General features: G+C 38.5%; 1 protein-coding gene across 1 annotated transcript in view; it reads right to left on the bottom strand.

Annotated features, from left to right (window-relative positions):
• Nucleotides 1–25,540, bottom strand: part of PSMC6 (proteasome 26S subunit, ATPase 6) — a gene marked incomplete at its 5' end in the record, with an annotated part of 28,749 nt that extends 3,209 nt beyond the window's left edge. Inside the window, 13 exon segments of the mRNA XM_014592419.2 lie at nucleotides 1,901–1,972; nucleotides 10,303–10,383; nucleotides 10,559–10,679; nucleotides 11,461–11,522; nucleotides 12,110–12,233; nucleotides 12,319–12,380; nucleotides 15,765–15,852; nucleotides 20,340–20,454; nucleotides 20,704–20,771; nucleotides 23,798–23,850; nucleotides 24,322–24,361; nucleotides 24,444–24,523; nucleotides 25,510–25,540. Of these exon segments, the coding sequence (XP_014447905.1) occupies nucleotides 1,901–1,972; nucleotides 10,303–10,383; nucleotides 10,559–10,679; nucleotides 11,461–11,522; nucleotides 12,110–12,233; nucleotides 12,319–12,380; nucleotides 15,765–15,852; nucleotides 20,340–20,454; nucleotides 20,704–20,771; nucleotides 23,798–23,850; nucleotides 24,322–24,361; nucleotides 24,444–24,523; nucleotides 25,510–25,540 (997 nt within the window).

Here is a 25,540-nt window from a genome sequence, read left to right as displayed (position 1 = left end):
AAAAAAAAAAAAAAAAAAGTAAAAAGATAACCCACAGAATGGTGGAAAATACCTACAAATCTTATCTCTGATAAAGGACCTATGTCTAGCTATACAGAGCTCTTAAAACGATAAATAACTCTCCTCTCCAAATTTTAATCCTCACAGAAATTATGTCTTTATTAGAAATAACTTAAGCTAAATAATTTAAATATTTGAAAAAAAAATGTGTATCACAATTTGATAGCATCACCCCTGCTTTTCTTTGTATTATCACAAGCAATCTTATGATAATACTTAAGTCTAGTCTAACTTTTGGAAAGAAAATATCATGAATTACTCCAAGTAGTTCAAGCCATAGGCTAGTGCACTTCTTAATATTTTTGTTAGTATTTTATTTTTGACTCTTACTAAAACTGTAAACAAATCTTTAATTTGAGGGAACCAGCAGTTAGCATAATGGCTATGGCACTGGACTCCCACGTAGTCGACCGCAGTTCGCGTCTCAGACCCGTTGGCTTAAAACTCACGCCGGGCGCGTGTGCGTGCGTGCCCAAGATCCCGAGAGGAGAATGGAGGAGAAGGGACTGTGGCGTGACCATCCCCCCTGGGGGGTGATTTCTCGCTTTCTGTCTCTCTGTCTCTGTCTGTCTGGCAAGCGCACACGCCCTAAGCGAAAATCTCTCCAAAAAAAAAAAAATCTTTAATTTGATAAGTTTCTGTAAGCATGATTTACTTTGACTTTAACAGTGATGGAGTTTCCAGATCTGCAGATCTTTGATCCAGACACTGAGTCACAGTGTACCCATGAAGACACTCCTACTGAAAAGCCATATCTAAGCATGGCTAAACATGTTATGAGAAACAAGAGGGAATCATTTGCTGTTATACCTAAGAAAACAGGTAACCTACAATCTATCAAGTAAGTAACCATGTAAACTACTATAGAAATTTATTTTTTTAATTTTAAGACTCAGTATGGAAGACAAAGCCTAAATGACTCTAGATAGAGTTTTAAAACTACTTGGAACCAGAAATAAAAATATTGGGTCATCAGAAAAGTCATGACATATTTTTCTTTTTTTCTATGCAAAAATGTCTCATGACTTTTCTAACGACCCTATAGTATCACATAATACACAAAGAGAATTATATTTAAAACTATATTTTACACAGGGACCAGCAGGTAGTGTGGTGGCTAAGGCATTGAACCCACATGGCCGACTACAGTTCAAGTCCCAGACCTGGTGGCTTGCTTTCTCACTTTCTCTCCCCCCCCCTCTCTCTGGTCAATTTAAAATAAATGAATAAAACTAAATAAATAATTCTTTAAAAAAACTGTATTTTACATAAATTGCCTAAGAGAATTCAAAAATCAATCCTTCAAAGCTTGCTGCTCACAGACTAACAAGTATCACAAAACGTGCGTTACCCATTTTGCAGCAGATCTAGCCTATTCTAATTTGAGCCACAAGTGTAGTAGACAGTTCTGTACCGCTTAAGACTTACTTCAGAGGGTCAGTTTTCTATCACATGCCTATTTCCTATATTCTGCCTACCGCATCCAGAAGAGCAAACAAATTAATACCTTCAAGGGGAAATCTCATCCAGGAGGGAATACATGCTGCTAAGTAAATGCTCTAGTCTCTTATCGTTCAGCCAGATAATCCTGGAAGGATTCCATATATTTCTCTGAGGTTTCATCACAATTTAACTCCCTTTGTCTGCAGTTACCCCTGTGGTGTACCCTTAGCTTTCTCTCTTTTGAGCTCACTTGCCCTGCTTTCTCTTGCTTCGTTGAATCACTTCCCAGTAAAACAGTGTGTGCTCAAATCCTGTAAGGTCCAGGTCCAAATCTTGGACAAATATAAACAGTTTTAGCAAATGTAATCAATGGTAAAACTTAACTTTAAACCCTTACCTGCTTCAGTACAAACATTTCTCAGGTCTGCTCCATTAAAGCCATCTGAAAGCTTCACAATTGCTTCATAATCTGTTTTTTAAAAAATATTGGAAATTAGTGAAAGGGGAAAAAAAAGTTAATACATGCCCACATGGAAAATTTAGACTGGAAGAGTTTGCTTTGAATTTGACCAACTAGTTTTATTCCTCAATATTAACAATTCTGTTCTATTCCTCAATATTAACAATCAGAAACTAAAAGTAAAGTTTACTGTAAACAGTAAAATTTATCTTAAGTAAACAGTATGAAACAGAAATAATATGCATCTAAAACTTTGAGGCATGGTAGCACCTGCCCTATAGCAAAAACCAATAGAGGCTAGAGGATTGGAACATGGAGTCCATCTCTCTCTCTCCCTCGCTCTCTCTCTCTCCCCCCTACCCCGTTCTCTCTCAACGTGCATGATTGTTTTCGGGGCCTACAGGTGATGTGGTGGTTATGGGTAGTGGACTCCTACATGGCCTACCGTGGTTCTAGTCTTGGACCTGGCAGCTTGATTTCTCACTCCCTGCCCCTGCATCTGCCTCTACCTCCCCTCCCCCGTCCCTCTCTGGTCGAATATAAATAAATAAAATAAAATAATTCTTAAAAAAATTAAAATTAAAAATTAAAACTTTAAGACTAGGAAATATCAAGATTTCAGAGCATCTTAACCTATTTTCACACAGTGGAACAGTATGCGCATGTGAACTACAAATACTTGTCAAGTTTTGACTCTTACTAAAACTGTAAACAAATCTTTAATTTGAATAGAACTGTAACATCCCAAACCATTATAACAATGGAATTTAATCATGTAAGCCAAATATAAAATATATGAATTCTGAATCTACAAGTATTAGCTAGCTTTTCTGGTTTCTGTGCAAGCTCCAAGTGAACTATGAGCTCCATGACAACAGTAATGGTTAAATGATCTCTGCCCACCTATGTGGCAGACAAGAATTAAAGACCTATAGGTTTGGGGTAGCAGTCATGGATTTGATACAGAATAGGAAGAGAACACGGGCTACGGAAGTATAACTCTGATGAGATATTCATTGTCAGGCAATTATCAAGGCAGTATGTCAATCTCTATGTGAAATTAAACAGATATTAATTAATTAGCTTTTAATCAAGCTTAAGTTAATCATAAGCTTACTGACAGAGATTTCCAAAGCTAACATAGTATCTGGAATCTATCAAGAATATTTGTGGAAGAAACCAGTAAATTGACAACCTTTGTTCAGTTCAGTCTTGCCAGCTCAAAAATCTCTCACAGGAACAATGAAATGATGGGAGGAGATGATCAACCATTTATAATTATAGTTGTCCCTCCGCAGCCATTTGGAAATGGTTCTAGGATAGCAGGTAGATACAAAAATCTGCAGGTGCTCATGTTCCTTATATAGAATGGGAAGATGGTTGCATATAATCTGTGTATATCCTTTTGCATATTTTAAGTCATCTCTAGATTACTTATAAAACCTAGTAAAATGTAAACACTATGTAAATAGTTGTTATTCTGTATTGTTTTAGGAATAAAGACAGTCTATGCTGGGACCGACCTGGTGGTATGGTGGTTAGGGTGGCTAGGTCCCATGTGACTGACTGCACAGGTCAAGCCTTGATCTCAGTGGCTTGAGAAGTATACTTGATGTGTGTGTGTGTGCATGCCCAAAATCCTTAGAGGAGAATGGAAAAGGGATTACAGCATGGTCATCTCTTCTGGGAGGTGCTTTCTCACATTGTTTCTCTCTCTTTGAAAAGCACGTGCACCCTATAGAAAAATTTTTAAAATATGTATGTGCACGTTCAGTACAGACTAACAACACAGCACACATCAGCAACATTTTCGATATAAGGTTGGCTAAATCCATGAATCCATAATCTGCTAATACACAATCTACAGAGGCAGAACCCATGAATATGGAACCTGAGGACACAGAAGGCAGTCTGTATTTTTTACTATTAAATTCTTTTTTTGAAGAATTATTTCATTGGGACCAGCAGTTAGCGTAATGGCTATGTCGCTGGACTCCCATGTAGTCGACCGCGGTTCGAGTCCCGGACCCGGTGGCTTAAACTCACGCCGGGCACGTGTGTGTGCGTGCCCAAGATCCCGAGAGGAGAATGGAGGAGAAGGGATTGCGGCGTGGCCATCCCCCCTGGGGGGTGATTTCCTGCTTTCTATCTCTCTGTCTCTCTCTGTCTGTCTGGCGAGCGCACGCGCCCTATAGCAAAAACCTCTCCAAAAAAAAAAAAAAGAATTATTTCATTTAACTTTATTTAAATTTGATCAGAGAGGGACAGAGTGAGTGAGTGAGTGAGAGAAAGAAAGTGAGAAAGCAACCCACCAGGTCTGGGGCTTGAACTGCAGTCGGCCATGTGGGAGTCTCCTGCCCTTAACTATCACACCACCTGCTGGCCCCTACTATTAACTTCTAAAGGGTTTTTGAAGCTGCATGACAATTACACTATTTAGATTCCTCAGTGTAGAGGTTGGCAAACTCATGTGAAGGGCTAGACAGTATATATTTTATACTTTCCACATTATCTCTAGCAACCCTATTCAGTTCTGCTGTTACAAAAGAAAAGCAGCTATAGATAATAAATAAGGAATGAAAAGATGTGGTGGTGCTGTAAGAAAATTTTAGTTACAAAAACAGAAGTGGAATTCAGTTTGTAAGTCATGGTTTGGTGGCCCCTACCTCAGAGGCTCTAGTCCTGTACTTCCATAGATAATCATTTCATGTCTTCTCTACTCTTCTCAAATCTCTAATAATACCTTCTTATCATCCTCTGAACTTGTATTCTATTTTACTGAGAAAACAAAAGCATTCAGAACTACAAATCTATATCAGATATGATATCCTGTCACCACTGATTGGCATCTAAATATTCCATCTTTCCTCTATTTTCATAAATGAAAAACATGCTCATAGGTAGAATCAACCTCTGTCCAAGGAGAGTGCATGATCAATTACTCTCTTTCTCTCCTAGATCATTTGCAGCATAGGGAGGAAAAACTGTGAATTCGTAAATATACACACACACACATATACGTATGTATATGTATATTCGTAAATATGTACACACACATATACATACACACACACACATACATATATATATATACATGCACGCACACACACACACACATATACTTTTTTAAGGTTTTTGCCATAGGGTGTGTACACTTGCCGGACAGACGGTGAAAGTGAGAAATCACCCTGAGGATGGTCACAATCCCATCTCCTTCATTCTCCTCCTAGGATTTTAGGCATGCACAGACATACACCTAGCGTGAGTTTCAACCAACTGGATCCAGGAGCACCTTAACTGCTATACCACTTGCTGGCACCTAATTCTTATATCTTAAAGAAAACGTGTGCCAAATACTCATCTACATTTCCCCTCTATCTAGAGTGTCATTTTTTTTTATCCTCTTTATGACAAAACTCCTTTTTGTCAGAGAGATTTTTTTTTGCTATAGGGCATGTGTGCTATAAAGACAGAGACAGAAGGCAAGAAATCACCCCCCAGGGGGGTGGCCGTGCCACAATCCCTTCTCCTCCATTCTCCTCTCGGAATTTTAGGCACACATGCACATGTGCCCGGTGTGAGTTTAATTAAGCCAGGGGTCCAGGACTTGAACCACAGTCAACTACATGGGAGTCCATCGACACAGCCATTATGCCAACTGCTGGTCCCACAAAAATTTTTAAAAGAGATTTTTGCTACAGGGTGCATGCACCTGCTGGGGAGATAGAGAGACAGAGAGCAAGAAATCACCCCCACACCACAATCCCTTCTCCATTCTCTTCTCGGGACCCTGGGCATGTACATGCACATGCCCGATGTCAATTTTTAGCCACCAGGTCCAGGACTTGAACTGTGGTTGACTACATGAAAGGCCAGTGATGTAATTACTCTGCTGGTCCCATGTGTTTTTTAAGTTTCTATAATATAAATTAATAGGCTTTTCCCGTTTTTTTTTTTTCCTATTACCACAAAGTTTTGTTGAGCGTTCCAGTTTTCAGTGTGGTAGACAAATATAATAATTTGGCTTACATAAACTTGATTTGCTTGAGCCTCAGGTAACAAGAAATTTTGTCTCCCACTACTCTTGTTTTCCCACCTTTTAACTCTACCTGATGCTGCTACAGGTACTTTCTATACTTTGGTGCACGTACTTCAATTCAGGCACATACTTCAATTTGATCCTTTCAGTTATTTTTTATAGCTTCCTAATAACCCTTTTATTGTACTGAATGAACTCTCAAAATGATATGCATAGGCATCCTGTTACTAACTTCATTATGAGCCAGTCTCCTTACGCTCTCTTAGAAGGCTTTTCCAGCTAATGTCCTTCCACTTCCTTTCTCATACAATGGGTAGTTTTTTGCCAGAGTCCTCTATCTTGGTACCGAATTTCAATCACCCCAACATTAGAAATATGGTTCCCAACCAGGTATTTTACCAGTCTGGAGTGCACAGCTGCATATCAAGACTTAAAAAGCTACTGTACTTGGTTAGGAATCATTAACTTTAAAGTTTGACAACTGTATTAATCACAAATTTTCTGTATTTGTGAAAAGGCTTGTAGAAGTTATTTTTAAAAATCTGTCAGAATAGGACATAATTCCTATGTGCCACTTAAAACAATAACCTGACCTGCCCAGCAATGGAAATGAGACTGATGTACATTATGCCTTTATCTCCATTCATCCTGGGCTTCAAATCCTTTCTATCAACTGTTTTGTCTTTACCATTTACCCTATTACATGATCATCTCATTGTGCTTTGTACTTCTAATTTAAGTGGTGGGGGGGTCTCACAATAGTATACAACAGGGCTGTAACTTCACACTTTTTTTTTTTTTGAGTTTTTTTTTTTGCTATAGGGCGTGTGCACTCACCAGAAAGACAGAGAGAGACAAGAGAAGCAGAAAGCAAGAAATCACCCCCCAGGGGGGATGGCCACGCCACAATCCCTTCTCCTCCATTCTCCTCTTAGGATCTTGGGCACACATGCACACGCACCCGGCATGAGTTTAAGCCACCGTGTCTGGGACTCAAACCGCGGTTGACTACAGGGAAGTCCAGTGATGTAACCATTATGCCATCTGCTGGTCTCACTCCACATTCCTTAAGCAAGTCTACTTTTTTTTTTTTTTTGAGAGGTTTTCGCTATAGGGCGCATGCACTCGCCAGACAGTTTTGGGTTTTTTTTTGAGAGTTTTTTGCTAAGCAAGTCTACTTTTTATGACTTAAATTTTAAAATAATTCCTATTACCTTCAATTACTAATGCAACCAATATTAAGGATGTCTCTCTCTTTTTTTTTTTTTTGGAGAGGTTTTCTCGCTATAGGGCGCGTGCGCTCACCCGACAGACAGAGAGAGACATAGAGACAGAAAGCGAGAAATCACCCCCCAGGTGGGATGGTCATGCCGCAATCCCTTCTCCTCCATTCTCCTCTCGGGATCTTGGGCACGCATGCACACGCGCCCAACGTGAGTTTTAAGCCACCGGGTCTGGGACACAAACCACGGTCGACTACGTGGGAGTCCAGCAACATAGCCATCATGCTAACTGCTGGTTCCCAAGAATGTCTCTTGACATACTTCAATTCCTTAAAACAAATTTTATTTAAAAATAAATAAATAAAAGCTGGAACTTTCAAACACCCCTGAATTTCGTCTTTGCTCTTAAATACTTGGAAAACCTTAATCCTAGCCAGGTAAATCATCAATGTTCATCTTTTCCTCTGCTGTTTAACTGGCTACATTTTTACTTTATCCCATGGTCCTTCCAAAACTAAAATTCACAACGGTGTTCCTTAACAGAATGAAAACTGCAGTATAAATGATTGCTGATTTCTGTGAGGTACACTACTGATATGGGCAAGTGATGTCATTTTAACATTCTTAGTAGCCTATACTATTATATGTAACCCATTTACAGATCACTCACTTTTCTATACTGTATTTGTTTACTATTTTCAACTGGTTTCCTTGAGTTATCACGATAGTTTTTCTTGGATGCCTCCAAATTCATTTTCTTGGTTGAGGTGATCTGAACTATGGTGCAGAAATTGAAAACTCATTTGACATTGGTGCAACTGAATTTTCCTAAGGTTATAAAAAAAATCAACTGTCACAAGAAGAGTATGTGGCCAAAGCCTTCAGTCTGCCAGACCACACGTCATTAATGATGTTTCTTGGTCCTCTCCTGTTTGTTTTCTCTGTTCCATTTTGATTTTTTTCCAGGTTTTCCAGAAAAGAATCCACTTTTTGTTTTATCTGGGTCAACTCCTACTTAATGACGTGAATGTCATCTCCCTTCAACTTTCCAGACTTGGAAGATCCTTGTTGTCCAGTCTTAGAATTGGAGCTTTTGCCCCTTCTTGAGTGTTTCCTGATACACGCTGGCATTTTGAGGGCACTACAGCATGAGTAATAAGAGGTGACAGTGAAACATGTGCTGAGAAACTACATCCTGTCATAATAATCCCAACGAAAGTCATAGTCGAAGTCAAAAGAGGAGCCATACCTTTCTGCTGCAAATCATTTCACACCTGCTTTTCCTTGGTTCATTTTTGTTTCTGCAGCCGGATTAATATCTAAACTTGGCAAGCAATCATCCTGCCATCCTCTCCTGCGACAGCAGCCCAGGAATTCCTCTCATTAACATACAGAACAAAGGCAAAGCCCTTATGAACAGAGCAACCCACAATTTTGCCATATTTTGAGAAAATAGCCTCTGGGAACCAGCAGTTAGCATAATGGCTATGTCGCTGGACTCCCACATAGTCAACCACGGTTTGCATGCCGGACCCGGTGGCTTAAAACTCACGCCGGGCGCATGTGCATGCGTGCCCAAGATCCCGAGAGGAGAATAGAGGAGAAGGGATTACGGTGTGGCCATCCCCCCTGGGGGGTGATTTCTCACTTTCTGTCTCTCTGTCTCTCTCTGTTTGTCTGGCGAGCACAAGCACCCTATAGCAAAAAACCTCTCCAAAAAAAAACAAGAAAAGAAAATAGCCTCCACAACAGACTTCTTGACCACAAGAATAGTGAAATTCCCAATGAATACACAGGAGTTCATGAAGTGAGGATCTGTGTTGTTGGTAACATTGTTGGACATTGTGTTTGATGGTAAGATTCCTCACAAAACCAAAACGTGTAGGTGGGATTTTGTCATTTCTTCTTCCCAGGGGATAGCAGGATCCTGAGATGGCTACGCTTTTCCAGATCATCAAATTAGTATTCAAAGAAGAAAAATAATAACTTTACCATTTCATCACCGCTACACACGATCACACATAGGGTCATTTGCCAGTCAAACCTTTATACTCTGTCCGCCGGCAGGTCCTACCCTCTCCGGATTCAGGTAGACCCTCAGCGCTTGCTCTCAGACAGCCCGGACTGAGCACCAACACCTGCGCACTGTGCACAGGTGGGCACTCCCAGAGCTTTCCAGAGCGCCATGGCTAGGCCAGCGGGTTCAGCACCTGGGTCCCAGAACCCAGGGGAGGGTGAATGGGCCAGCCTCCTTCCCCTAGAACAGGCTACCAAGCCCTCCTGGGCTGGGACTCAAAAGCCAAAATTCTTAACATCCTTTAGAAAGCTTCATACAGGGCTGGCAGGTGGCATGGCACTTAAGGGCACTGGATTCCCACAAGGTGAATCGCGGTTTGAGTGCTGGACCTAGAGGCTCGCTTTCTCACTTTCTCTCTCTCACTTTTATCCTTGTCTGGTTAAATTTAAATAAAGTTAAATAAAAAAGAGAGAAGACTTTTTTTAAAAAAGAGAGAAGACTTCACACAATCTAATCTCCATTACATGACTTCAACCGATACTACCATTTTAGTGTGCCAGACACCAGGGCCTCTTTGTCTCTCCTTGAATGGGCCAGGTACATACCTACTTCAGGGCTGTCCTACTTGCTGTTCCCTCTTATATGAAATGATCTTCCCCCAAAATCCACGTTAGTTCCTTCACCCTTTCAGGTCACTGCTTAACCATCACCTCCTTGGTAAGGTCTTCCTTGTATTTATCATCACACTCATTAAAAAATTTACATTTTTTTTTTGCTCCTTACAGTCCCTGGTCCCCTTTTCTGGCTTTATTTTTCTCCATAATACTTATCATCATATATATATTTTACTTCCTTTATCTGTCCTTCCTGACAAGAATGTAAGGTTGTCTAAGGGCTGAAATTTATCTGTTTTATTCATTGCCTTAACCCAGCATAGTATACAGTATATTATCAATAAACACACACTGAATTTAAACGAGCTGTAGTAGACCATCAGTAATATCCAATGATATTTTGTTTCATTTACCAAATATAATTAAACATAAAATAGGTTACTTGCCTATTTCACCATGCTTTGTAATGGGACCTGCATGAATTTTCAATATATCTAATCTTGCCTGTTCGTTTGGTAAATCAATATCTGGAAATAAGAAGAAATTATGTTAAAAAAAAATCATGGTATAGTCCAGTTTTGTGTGTGTGTGTGTGTGTGTGTGTGTGTGTGTTTAATTCAAGTAGGAAGCAAAGGTAGGTATAGAAAGAAAAATGGATATAGATGAAGGGAAACAGATAGCAGGTAAAGAATATTAACTCACGTATTTTTCTATCTAATCTTCCTGGACGCAGCAAAGCAGGATCCAGTGTATCTGGTCTGTTTGTAGCCATGATCATTTTGACTCTATGCAGAGTATCAAATCCATCCATCTGATTCAGTAACTAATATTAAAAAATCACAGATTTTTATACAACAGTCTAATTATTAAAAAACAACATACACCTATATGCGCTTAATAGTATGAAACGTACTGCCTACAGACAGGTGTGTAACTGTTCAAGCACATTCATCTGACAGAATTCTATTTTTCTCTTTTATACAAAGGGTTATACTTTCCATTCTCTAAGTTCCAAGATCAGTTATGTACCTTTTCATAAATATATACCTTTCTATACCTATGAGTTAGCTAAATCTGTAAGCTTCTACACCTAGTCAAAAATTATAAAATCAAATGATATAAATCTGTTTTCCAATGTCCAAATTTTTTTCATATAATTGCTTTTTAAATAAAAATGAATTAAATCTTATGTATAAAGTGCTATGAGGATCCAGTGGATGGCATAATGGACACTGCTGGACTCCCACATAGTCAATCAAGGTCTGAGTCTCAGACCCAGTGGCTTAAAACTCATGCTGGGCTTGTGTGCATGCATGCATGTCCAAAATCCCGAGAGAAGATTGGAGGAGAAGGGACTGTGCCATGGCCATCCTCTCTGGGAGGTGATTTCTTGCTTTCTGTCTCTGTCTCTGTGTCACTGGTGAGCGCACATACCCTATAGCAAAAATCTCTTAAAAATAAATAAATAAATAAATAAAGTGCTATGATATGTCACACATAACATTTATATCAGGTTAACTCGATAAAAAGATTTTTCTACAAATCAGATAAATCTAAAAAACACTGGTTTGTTTTTTAAATAAATCTCCTTTTTCAAATATTACCTCCATTAAAGTTCTCTGAATCTCTCTGTCGGCTGAAGTACCCTCAGAAAACCGACGACCACCTGAAAGAGTAGATTTGTAAACTTACATGCATTACACTTTCCTCCATACCACCATTTTTAAGAAAAAGAATGTTATAGTGACTAGGGTTAAAAACACTAAGATGAAAATTAAATAGTAAGCATTATACTAACAGAGTTAGAATGGATTTGTTATAACACTTCCCATTTTATCAATATCAAAAGTGATTTATTAAAATTAAATTTTCTGGGGGACCAGCAGGTGGCATGGTGGTTAAGGCTCTGGACTCTACCATGTGGCCAATCAGGGTTCAAGTCCTGAATCTGGTGGCTTGCTTTCCTCACTTCCTCTCTCTCTCACTCTTACCCTCTGTCTCTCTGGTCAAATTAAAAAATAAATGAATGAATAAATAAAATAAAATAAAAGTAAAATAAATAATTATTAAAAAAATATTAAATTTTCTAACCATTTTTAAAGTAACCTCCATTCATTGTGCTACTATATAATATACTCCATACAAGCCATAATCTCTATGTAACATGGGGAAAAAGAGTCCTTTTCAATTTTTTTAAAAACTCATCACTTATAAGATAAATGTAAAATAAACTTTAAAAGGCATTATTCTTACCAATAGCATCTATTTCATCCATAAAAATAATGCATGGCTGATGGTCCCTGGCATAATTAAACATTTCTCTGATCAAACGAGCACTTTCGCCAATGTACTTGTCTACAATAGAACTAGATACGACCTGATTAAAGAAAAAACACTGAGGTAAATATAAAACAACTTAAATAAAATTTAGTTTTAAAATTATGAAAGAATCTTCCCTTTACCTTTAAGAAGTTACAGTCCAGCTGGCTAGCAACAGCTCGTGCCAAAAGTGTTTTTCCTGTACCTAAAAAACAAAAGAAGTCCTTATTAGATAATAATTTTCAAAAACCCTAAGAATGTAATTCTCTGGCTAGTAAATTTTCTAAAATGAGCACCAAATCTGAAATAAAATTTTCATTTAATATTCCAAAGCACTCCTTTCTATAATACCAAAATTGTAATTTTTATTCAGAATATCGCTTGTCATTTTATTATTTTTTAATCTTATTTTTGATAAATAGTAAGTGACTACTTATGGGGTACAATGTGATATAATGATGTAACGATGTCACACACATATATTGTGGGATGATTAAATCAGGGGGCTAACAATTACCACCTTGCATACTTATCATTACTTTGCAGTGAGAACACGTAAATCCTACTGTTAGCAATTGTGAAATAGCTAAAACATTATTAATTTTAACAGTCATGCTTTGCAATAAATTATTAAACTTATTTCTCCTAACTTTGTACTATTCAAGTAAAAGCTCCCCTTCCTCTAGTCACCACCCAACCTTTCTAGTAACCAACATCTTTCTCTCAACTCCTGTGAGTGGGACCTTCTTAGATTTCCCATGTAAATGAGATCAGGGGTTAATCTGCCTTTCTGTGCCTGGCTTATTTCACCTAATAATAAGTCCTCTACAAACCGCCATGTTGTTGTAAATGACAGAAGCCCCTTTCTTTTAAAAGTTGAATAGTATTCCACTATGTATACATACCACATTTCTTTTATGCATTCATCCACAGATAGGCACTTATATTGTTTCCATGTCCTGGCTATTATTAATAATGCTGCAACTAATATGGGACTGTAGTTATCTCTTTGAGATACTGTTTTCCATCCTTTGAATATACACCAAGAAGTGGAATTTGCTGGGTCACGTGGTAATTCTTTTTTGGGGGGGGCAGATGGGGGGGTAATTCTAGTTTATTTTTTTGTTTTTGTTTCTTTTTTTGAGAGGATTTTGCTATAGGGCACATGCACTCACCAGAAAAACAGAGAAACAGAGAGACAGAAAGTGAGAAATCATCTCCCAGGGGGATGGCCACGCCACAATCCCTTCTCCTCCATTTCCTCTTGGAATCTCACGCATGCACGCACACACATGTACCCGGAGTGAGTTTAAGCCACCACGGGTCCAGGACTCGAACCGTGGTTGACTACATGGGTGTCCAGCAACACAGCCATTACGTCAACTGCTGGTCCCAAGGCATCTCCATACTTTTCCAATACAATTATACTAAAGTACATACCCACCAACGCTGTACAAAGGTTCCCTTTTCTCTACATCCTTGCCAATGTTTGTTAACCGTTCATCCTTCTGCTAACAGCCATTCTAACAGTTGTGAGGTGATAGCTCACTCACGGTAATTTTAATAATAATGAATACAGAGCTTTAGAAATACATCAAACCCCATTTACAACATGGACTACGATAACAACTTCTTTCACACATAAAATACATTGGTTTGTCCTGAACATTGCATAGATTGTTTACCTCTGCATGATGTTTTAATATCAAGCACTAGTTATTTGGAAACTATTGGTTCATTCAATTATGCAAATCTTCAAAATGTTGACATTTTTCAATATACCATATTTAAGAAACACATGTTAGTTAATATCACTACCCATCTCACCAAAAAAAGTTTTTAAGAAATAACATATTAGAGGGACCAGCAGTTAGTGTAATGGCTATGTCGCTGGACTCCCAAGTAGTCGACTGCGGTTCATGTCCCAGACCCAGTGGCTTAAACTCACACCAGGCGTGTGTGCGTGCATGCCCAAGATCCCGGGAAGAGATTGCAGCGTGGCCATCCCCCCCGGGGGGTGATTTCTCACTTTCTGTCTCTCTGTCTCTCTCTGTCTGTCTGGCGAGTGCATGCGCCCTATAGCAAAAACCTCTTAAGGCATAAAAGAAAAAGAAATAACATATTAGAAAGCTGCTAACCTCATAGTGCCATACAAAAGATTTTTAAATTCTAATTTTTGCTTGAAACCTCAAATTTTTTTAACTAGTAGCAGATGCTGTCAGTTGCTTTCCTGAAAATAATAGGCTGACTTCATTCGTTTTGGACAGAATGTATGCTACATAACCAATAACCATCCCGAATGACCACAGATTGCATACGAACTGCCCTCACAAGTGAAAATGGTATTCTATTAAAAACAACTAATTCATTTGGCAACTCAAGTAACTGTGCAAGTCACTATGGTAAAAATAACTATTGTATTCAAAATGGAGAAGTATTTTATTTCTCATTTCCTCACAAAGAGTATGGAACATTATTCAAGGATGAAAATTTAATAAAATTAGTTATTTTTACTGCTTTTCTAAGGACGTTTTAAAGTGAAACTGGTGGGGCCAGCAGGTGACATGGTGGTTAAGGCTCTGGACTTCAACAGGGCTAAGGTTCAATTCTCTATTTGAGACCATGGTTCTCACTTTCTCTCTCTCTTTCTTTCTCTTTCTCCAATAAGCGCATGTGACCAGTAGCAAATTGGAAAATAATAAATTAATAAATTTAATCAGTCTTTTTTTAACAAATCATTTTATTTAACTTTATTAACTATTATTACTATTTTAATTTGACCAGAGAGAGAGGGAAAGAATGAGAAAGCAAGTCGCCAGGCCTGGGACTTAAAGGTCCCATAAATAATTCTTTTTAAAAAATACAGGGACCAGCATTTAGCGTAATGGCTATGTCGCTGGACTCCCATGTAGTCGACCGCAGTTCGCGACCTGGACCTGGTGGCTTAAAACTCACGCTGGGCGCATGTGCGTGTGTGCCAAAGATCCCGAGAGGAGAACAGAGAAAGGATCGCGGCGTGGCCATCCCCCCTGGGGGGTGATTTCTCGCTTTCTGTCTCTCTGTCTCTCTCTGTCTGTCTAGCGAGCACACACGCCCTATGGCAAAAACGTCTCAAAAAAAAAAAAATACAATGACCTTTTTTTTTGGTATTACTGCAAGTATGTACCAATCAATAATGTGACTAGCACTTTCATGCCACAAAAAACTGATTCTTGCAATGGAGTCAGCAATTTTATCCACATCACTTTTGCACCATCAGCACAGAGATCAATACAGTGAAAGGGTCAAATAATATCTCAGTATTACAGAAGTAGTTTTGACTTTACAGATTCCAAGAAAGCCTCATAAAGACAACTAGAAGCCTGTGAACCACATTTGAGAACTGATGTACTAAATTATGGGGCCTGTTAAGACATAGTATGAGGCACAAATGAACTAAGCATGCCAGGGAGGAAGCACACACACATTTCCTACTCTATTTGCTCTAAATGAAGTAAACACTGGAGTTACCACATCAAATTTCTATCTTTATATTTTTATTCCTTAATTCATTCTTTTCTTGGTATGGCAGAAATAATTCAATACTAACCTGGTGGCCCATATAACAAACAGCCTTTTGGGGGTATTATTCCTACACGCTGGAATAATTCTGGGTTTGTAAGAGGTAACTCTATTACCTAGAAAAGAAGCAGAATGTTTCTTTAAAAGTTAGTAAAGATTTTAATGTCTTTCCAAATATTTTAAGTCAAATATGAACATAATCACATGGATACAACATAATCCATAAGAAGTCTAGATTTCCATGCTATGTAAAACCACTTATGTTACAAGTTTTTCTTCAGGTGGATTTAAGATCCTTTAAATCTAAGAAAAATTGTAATTAATGATTATTTTGACAAACCATAAACTTGTTAGGTTATACAGGTGTAATATGTTAAAACAAATTTGAAAAGTACACCTAAAACCTGCACAATTTAACAAATGTAAATTATACTGCAACGAAAAATTACACTAAAAAATCAGTTAAGTGAGCCAGCAGGTAGTGTAGAGGTTAAAGCAGCTGGATCTTATATGGCGAAATCTACATGTTCGAGTCCTAGATCCAGTGACGTGAAAAAAATATGCTGGGCACATTGGAGCACATGTATGTGCTTGCCCCAAATCCCAAGAGATGAGACTGTGGTGTGGCCATCCACCCTGGGGAGTGATTTCTCACTTTCTCTCTCTCTCTCTCTGTGGTGAGCATTCAATTCCTATAGTAAAATTTGAAGAAAAGAAAACAAAACAACAACCAAAAAAAAACCCCCCACAAAATCCAAAAGATCTATAACTAGTTTGCATTTAGGAATATAACACAAAATAATTATAAAATGCAGAAATGGATTTCATAAAGTTATGACTGTCACTAAGAGAAGAGGTATATAAAAATATTAACTGTCATAGTGGCCTTAAAATAATTTGTTCTGTTCTCAATGCTTTTCTAAAACGGATAAGTGAAAGGTGGGGGGTGGTGAAAAATACAAAACTTGGGGATTTGACTAGTCAATTTACTCAGTCTCAGTAACTTGAGGGATAAACTTCTACTGAATAGCCGTGTTCCTAAGATGTGGGTAGGACAGGCCTGAAGTGTGAAAAATCACTATTCTACAGTGTCTGCAAGTGATAAGGGATACTATGTATAGGTGCATCTTTCAGCTCCTATGAGTGATAGAGCAAATCATTGCAGAAAGCAGGTTCCTATAGTTCCATGACACATTTCTTTCTCTGTTGTCCTTTTATTAAATAGAAGGTGAGAATAGGCTTTTATTTACACCTGGACCAGTGTTTCCTCAAGTATGACGCAAAAACAAGATCTGATCTCATAATCACATAGAATCCTTGTTTAAATCCTAACTCCTATGTGTCAGCCTTATCTACTAATACTTCAACACCATTTAGAAGGCCTAATAATCTAAATATTTTTTAACTTTTATTTATTATTATTATTATTTTCCAGTTTTTGATCAGAGAAAGACAGAGAGAAAGAAAGGGAAAATGAGAAAGCAAGCCATCAGGTCTGGGACTTGAACTGCAGTCAGCAACGTGGGAGTCCAGCAGCCTTAACCCCCATGCCACCTGCCAGCCCCTAATCTAAATTTTTAATATGTTTTCCAGAAAATGGGGGAGTGATTTCTCACTTTCTCTCTCTCTCTCTCTGTGGTGAGCATTCAATTCCTATAGTAAAATTTGAAGAAAAGAAAACAAAACAACAACCAAAAAAAAACCCCCCACAAAATCCAAAAGATCTATAACTAGTTTGCATTTAGGAATATAACACAAAATAATTATAAAATGCAGAAATGGATTTCATAAAGTTATGACTGTCACTAAGAGAAGAGGTATATAAAAATATTAACTGTCATAGTGGCCTTAAAATAATTTGTTCTGTTCTCAATGCTTTTCTAAAACGGATAAGTGAAAGGTGGGGGGTGGTGAAAAATACAAAACTTGGGGATTTGACTAGTCAATTTACTCAGTCTCAGTAACTTGAGGGATAAACTTCTACTGAATAGCCGTGTTCCTAAGATGTGGGTAGGACAGGCCTGAAGTGTGAAAAATCACTATTCTACAGTGTCTGCAAGTGATAAGGGATACTATGTATAGGTGCATCTTTCAGCTCCTATGAGTGATAGAGCAAATCATTGCAGAAAGCAGGTTCCTATAGTTCCATGACACATTTCTTTCTCTGTTGTCCTTTTATTAAATAGAAGGTGAGAATAGGCTTTTATTTACACCTGGACCAGTGTTTCCTCAAGTATGACGCAAAAACAAGATCTGATCTCATAATCACATAGAATCCTTGTTTAAATCCTAACTCCTATGTGTCAGCCTTATCTACTAATACTTCAACACCATTTAGAAGGCCTAATAATCTAAATATTTTTTAACTTTTATTTATTATTATTATTATTTTCCAGTTTTTGATCAGAGAAAGACAGAGAGAAAGAAAGGGAAAATGAGAAAGCAAGCCATCAGGTCTGGGACTTGAACTGCAGTCAGCAACGTGGGAGTCCAGCAGCCTTAACCCCCATGCCACCTGCCAGCCCCTAATCTAAATTTTTAATATGTTTTCCAGAAAATGTAATGTGCTAAAGTCTAAGAACTAGTGGTTTAGAGCTTAAATCAAATGATATAAAATGTTCCAACTATTACTACACATTCCTAAAGATTTCTAGCCTAAATTAGGAATGAAATGAACAGAACAATGTAATTTTTGGGACCAGCAGATGGCGTAATGGTTACATTGCTGGACTCCCATATGGCCAACCACGGTTTAAGTTCTGGACCTGGTGCATCCATGTGCAAAATCCCGAGAGAATGGAGAAGGGATTGTAGCATGGCCATCCCCTCAGGTTGTGATTTCTCGATTTCTATCTGTCTTTCTGGTGGGCACACATACCCTATAGCAATAATCTAAAACAACAAATTTAAAAAAATGTAATCTGCTTTATAAATATATTTTAAGGGGAACCAGCAGTTAGCGTAATGGCTATGTCGCTGGACTCCCACGTGGTCGACCATGGTTCCTGCTCTGGACCCGGTGGCTTAAAACTCACGCCGGGCACGTGTGCGTGCATGCCCAAGATCCCAAGAGGAGAATGGAGGAGAAGGGATTGCGGCATGACCATCCCCCCTGGGGGGTGATTTCTCGCTTTCTGTCTCTATGTCTCTCTCTGTCTGTCTGGCAAGCACATGCGCCCTATAGCAAAAAAAAAAAAAAAACTCTCAAAAAAAAAAATTTTTAAGAAACCATCTGTGCAGTGAAGCAAGGCAATCCTGATTTGATTCTTTACCCCAAAGCTTAAAGACTGAAGTCATTCTTTGGGACAAGATGTGGCATAGCAGTAATGCATCACTCTGTGAACTGACTTCCATGGGAAAGTTGCTGGGTCAGATCTGGAGACCTTCCTGTGCATGCTGGCATATGTGCACCCAGGATCTAGGACTCATTGTAGCTGCAGGTGAATCAACCTATGAGAACCCTACTGGGATGCCTTATCTATCTGTCTATCTAGCTCATAGAATAAATAATAAGCTTGGAAAAAAAAAAAAAAAGGAAAAGATATAAGCTACCCCATAAATAGTATTTTTCCTATATGGAAGCAAACAGCTTTATCAAAATAAAGTTGGGTATTAGATTGCCAATATATTTACACATAACTTTATTTTAGGGTACAAAACTAACATTAATGAAGGAAAAGACACTATATCCACATTATCCTAACATGCTCCAACTCAAGTAACCTATTATGACAATCGAAACAAAGATCAAATGGCAAGGGCATTGGAGTGTATCAATTATGCTTTTTTTTGGAGAGGATTTTGCTATAGGGCGCGTGCACTCACCAGAAAGACAGAGAAAAACAGAGACACAGAAAGCAAGAAATCACCCCCCCCCCGGGGGATGGCCACACTGCAATCCCTTCTCCTCCATTCTCTTCTCGGGATCTTGGAGCATGCACACACACGTGCCTGGCAGGAGTTTAAGTCACCAGGTGCCAGGACTCAACTACATGGGAGTTCAGAGACATAGCCATTACGCCAACTGCTGGAACCATCAATTATTCTTAACAATCACCACTTTTTAACTCAATAAGAACAAGATTTTTCTAATACCAAATAAGAGGCAAGTTAATAAGTACTGGTAATTTTCACAGCCAGAAACTCAGTGTCACTTTTCTCTTTGCAAGAATATTAACTACAGGGCTGACCATATGGCCTAGTGGTTAAGGGAGCTGGATCCCATATGGCTAACTCACTGGAGACTTGAAAAGCATGCTGTCATGTATGCTTGCATGCTCCAGGTCTTGGCAGGATGAGAATAGAGAAAGAACTGCAGTGTGACCACACTCATGTGGGGGGAAGCTTTTACCCTGTCCCCCTCTCCATCTCTTCCTGGCAAGTGAATATACCCTCTAGCAATTAAAAAAAAATATATGTGTGTGTGTGTATATATATATATATATATATACACACACACACACATATATATATATAAAATGGATAACATTCAGTAACTAACATTTGGACAAAAAGTAATTTTTTTATCCTACTTTTCTCTGCAATATCCTACAATAAGTACTATTTATTAGTTAGTTCAGAGAACAAAGTACACAGTACCAACCTCTCTTAACTCCCGAATCTGTTCTGAGAGCCCTCCAATCTCAGAATAAGAAACATTCCCAGGGTCCTCATGAGACATGTTGTAAACCAGTGGATCCACCTCTCTTGGCAAATATCTAGAATGAAAAGGTATGTACTTTTTTTTTTCCAAAGATGTATTTTCTCTCAATAGATAGGTAGGAGCATAAATGACTTGCTTACACCAATACATGTAGCTGATCTTAAAAAGACATGTTCAAACTAATAAGAAAGTAATAAAAGGGAAAAAATATCAAAATACTCAGGCATTTCAAGAAACATGTATTTTATATACAACCTTCCCTTTCTGAAAATAAAAGGTAAACTAAATAGAGAAAGCAACCCACCTCATGATAGTCAGTGTGGTCATATCCAAAGCAACTCTTGTTCCTGGCTTCAGCTTACTTTTGTCAAGCTAGTTTTTGTAAAACAAAAAGTGTATAAACATTTAAAAATGGAAATAATACTTTTAAGAGCTTACTATTAGTATTTCGAAGTTAAATCTCAGCTTTAGATTCAGGGAGAACACAAATACTAAATTATAAACTACACGTTAATAACAGGATTTATAAAAGTAAATACTGAAAGTGAATAGGATTTCCATTTGTACCTTAAAGAGTGCCCTTTTATGTAATCTCGGTATGTGAAATCCTCAATACACAGAGTTGGAGGTGGCAATGGCCTTGTTTTTGAAGAAGGAAAGGACTTTGGAGTTCTACTTTTCAAGGTTTACTATTTAATATTATTTTGATTCAGAGTTTCTGTAGTACAGTGATCTTGAGAATTGGTACCAAAGCATTTACAGAAAAATCCCTTAGTGAACATTTTAGAAGAAAAGAGAGCTTTTTTTTTTGTTCTTTTTTTATAGAGATTTTTGCTATAAGGGCGCATGCACTCGCCATTTAGACAGAGACAGACAGAGACAGAAAGCGAGAAATCACCCCCCAAGGGGGATGACCACGCCGCAATCCCTTCTCCTCCATTCTCCTCTCGGGATCTTGGGCACGCACGCACACGCACCCATGAGTTTAAGCCACTGGGTCCGGGACTTGAACCGCAGTCAGCTACATGGCAGTTCAGCAACATAGCCATTAGGCTGACTGCTGGTCCCAAGAGAGCATTTTAATGATATGCCAATTAGATTTATTTTGAAAAGTCTAGCTTTGGGGAAGAATGTATGTTATATGATTTTAGGGGATAAGGAGAAAATGCACTCTGCTTTCCTTTAGTTTTATTTCTTATTAAAATGTTAAGAAACTCAAAACAAACACTCCCAAACACAAGCAACCATCATTCATGCCACTGCTATATGTTAAACATTAGGCTAATGACATTATAGGTACATTATTTATTAGGCTAATTCATACTAAATAATTTATTAGCATATCTAAGCAAGGTAACTTACTTGGCTAGAACTGGATAGAATCTATCAGCTTAACACTCAAGACATTACTTCTCAAAAGTTACTTTTTTTCATAGTTTAAAAAACTCCTGTATGGGGCTGGCAGATGGTATGGTGATTAAAGTGCTGAATTCCCACAAGGCTGACCACGGTTCAAACCCTGGACCTGGTGGCTGGCTTTCTCACTTTCCCTCTTGCCCTCTCTGTCTCTCTCAGGACAAATGATAATAATAAGTAAAATTAATTTTTTAATTTAAAAACTGCTGTGGAGGGACCAGCAGTTGGCATAATGGCTATGTCGCTGGACTCCCATGCAGTCAACTGAGGTTTGAGTCCCACACCCGGTGGCTTAAACTCATGCCAGGAACATGTGCATGTGTGTCCAGGATCATGAAAGAAGAATGGAGGAGAAGGGATTGCAGCATGGCCATCTCCCCTGGGAGGTGATTTCTTGCTTTCTGTCTCTCTGTCATTCTCTATCTTTCTGGAGAGTGCACATGCCCTATAGCAAAAACTTCTCCAAAAAAAAATAAATAACTGCTGTGGACTGGCGCTATGGCATAGCGCCATGCAGAGGGAGTCAGGCCTAGAGCCTTGGAAATCATGCCACACACGTGCATGCACACCCAGGACCCTGACGGAAAAGTGAAATGGAGGAAAAAAGGTTTGCAGCATGACCAGGCCACATTAGGAAGTTTTGATCTCACTCTCTGTCTGTCAAGCATATCCTCTGGCTTAGAGAAAACAAACTGCTTTAGAAGTTTTACAGTTTCAGAATCATATAAGTTATGACCACTTTTCACAGGATTTTACAAAGCACTCCAAACTTAGAATTTAGTATCAATTAAAATAAAGATATGTAAACACTAGGTTTAATATAACAGATTAAGCTAAAAAGAACAGCAAATAAATGAGGTACTTGAAAAAAGAGATAGAGATCAACATAAAGGTATTTAAAAATTTCCATCTACTTGGAATATATGCTCTGGTTTTTCTAATATTTTCCAGTTTTTAACAATTGTCTTGCCCTCGTACAACCAGGAACTACCTTAGAAATGCCAATGTTTGGCATTCAGACAGCCCTGAAAGGGACACAAATATCCCGTCAGAACAACCACTATCTATATATACACACACATGCGCGCGCGCGCTTTTAAGTTTTGCTATGGGTCATGTGCCCGTCCAAGATAGACAGAAATAGAAAGAGGGAAAGTGAGAAAGCACTCCTTTCGGGGGGTGGGGGAGTACACACCACAGTACCTTCTCCATTTTCCCTCTTGGGATTTTGGGCCTGTACACATACATCAAGCCGTGGGGTTTAGGACTCAAACTGTGTAGTTGGTCATGTGGGATCCAACACCTTCACTACCACACCACCCATTGGCCTACCATCTAATATTTTTACTTATAAAATGTCACATACTTATATGTTAGGCAGAATCCTAAGAATACAACATTCCACAGCCATGTTGTATTGATGTTTTAAAACCTGAACCTGAGATAACAATATTTAACAAAAAGCTCATCGAATGAATTTATGAGTATCTTCTATCAAGGACACTTCCAAAGAGGAGACTAGTTCATTAAGTTGCATCGGATGTTATTGAATGATATAAAGTCATTTTGGGGGAGTTTATGATGACTGTAAAATGAGATTTAGAGTCATCTCAATGACCTTATACAGAATTAATTTAGGCTACAGTAGTCTATAACATTAGTAAATGTTTAAACATAAAACATGGGTATCTGATAGTGTCTAACACTTTTAAGTGCTCTTCAAAAAAGATATTAAAATAACGTTATCTGTTTTCCAGTTCTAAAACTCTTAGATATGCAACAAGTGTATAATGTAATATAGAAGAAAGTGGAGAATGCCAGGAGTAAAAGCCTATAGTTTGAATTCAGGCTTTGCAAATAATTAGTTATGTCTTGGGAGTCATGGACATAATATCTGATCTGCTTACTCTAGAATTACAGTAACTCATGTAGAAGTGCTTTTGTCAATTATAAAGCACTGTATAAGTGAAAAGTACTATTACCTGTCGACGACAACCCACAACATATCTTGGACCATTTGTGGCTTTAACAATAACTAGAAGAAGAAGAAAATAAAAAGAACAGATTGAAAATCAGAAAACATATATATCTACATTGATAGAGAATTAGGTTTTATTTCTTCTCTTTAGAAAGACAACAGTTGGGGCCAGCTGATGGCACTACGGTAATACACACTCTGTGATGCTGGACCCACATAGGAGGGTCCCTGATCTGTATCCTGAGATCTGACTGTATAGACTGGGCGTGCTGGTATGCCTGTGATCCAGGCCAGCAGAAGCTGAGGATGGATAACAGCATGAAACCCCTGCTGGGGGTGCTTGTCTCTATATTTTGCTGTCACTCTCTCATGTAAGAAATAAACTTTAACAAGACAATGGTTGAAATAAAACTTAGAAGTCTAAGTTACGATACCATCTCCCTATATTGTAACCATAAAATAAAAACATTTCAAAAGTTAGGAACAGGTTGGCTGTTTCTTTACTAATGAATAAGGTAATCCACTTACATTTCTCTTCAGTTAATTGCTTAAGGACTTCTCCCACAATCTAAAAAAGAAAAAAAGAATTACTTCTTGCCAGCAGCTAAAAAACAAAGCAAATTACCATCACCCCTATGCCCATTACCTACCTGCCCAACACTTTGTAGGGCCTTCAGATCATTTTCAGACTTTTCATACTGCTTGGTAAGTTCTTTTAATTGTTCCCTTACTGAAATAATATAATTTAAACATTTTTAATTAAACAATAACCTTAATGAGGTGAAGTCACTAAGTTTCATTTTACTTAAGTAAATTTAAGTCTACTTCACTTTGTGTAAATTTCATATCTACTATGTCAAACCACAAATACCATTTGTAACTAGTTTCAAAAGAAAATGTTACACCATGTTTTTATTTTCTCTATAAAGACACGATATTTCCTCCCTAGCAATATTGTCTTGTTAAGCACATTTAACTTACATTCTTGACAGATAATGCCACCCTATCGTTAGCAGATTTGCGATCACAAATCCAAATGATAATCGAGTCAGATCCTTCCTCCTCTCTTACCATGTGGATTACTGTTTGTCTACCCTAAATACAAATTACCAAATGCAATTCTCTAAAGAATCATACAGTTATAGTTTCCCTTCGTTTAATTAATCACTCAGGGTTTTGAATGAAGGCACTCTAAGAAAGAACATAACTGCTTAAGAGCTAAGGCAAACTTGTATGTCCGAGACGGTAGAACACAAAACACGAGGACAGAAGCAAAGGTTACTATGACCATGGAACCCCTTCTCTCAAACTCTGCGTCCAGCTCTCAACTCCAACAGGCCGACTCCCTGAGTCTCAGGTCTTACTTGAGCTTCCTTGACTCAAGCGTCTTCTCCTCTCCGGGTCCCGGGACTCCACCAACACTGCCCTCCTTGCACTGGAACCTCGCCCACTTCTTCCCCACTCCTCTAGTCCTTTTCTACTTCCACGTTAGAACTGTGGATGTTCTCTCCGTCACTTGGGCTGGATCGGGCCATTTCCATGACCGAAGGGGTGCTGCTCCCTAAGCTCTGGGCCGGATGACAAAGCGCCTTGTCCGTAGACGGAGGCCTTCCCGTTCCCCGGGGCTCGGTTGCCGAGCTCGGTCAAAGGCCTACGCCTGTCAGAGGCAAAAGCGAATCCAGGCACAAGATTATGTGGAAAGAAAGGTGCACTCACACTCCTTAAGACGGCCATCGATCTCCTTGTG

This window comes from Tupaia chinensis, unplaced genomic scaffold (genome assembly GCF_000334495.1).
Source record: "Tupaia chinensis unplaced genomic scaffold, TupChi_1.0 Scaffold000688_1, whole genome shotgun sequence".
NCBI lineage: Eukaryota > Metazoa > Chordata > Mammalia > Scandentia > Tupaiidae > Tupaia > Tupaia belangeri.
This window is presented reverse-complemented; position numbering and strand designations above follow the sequence as displayed.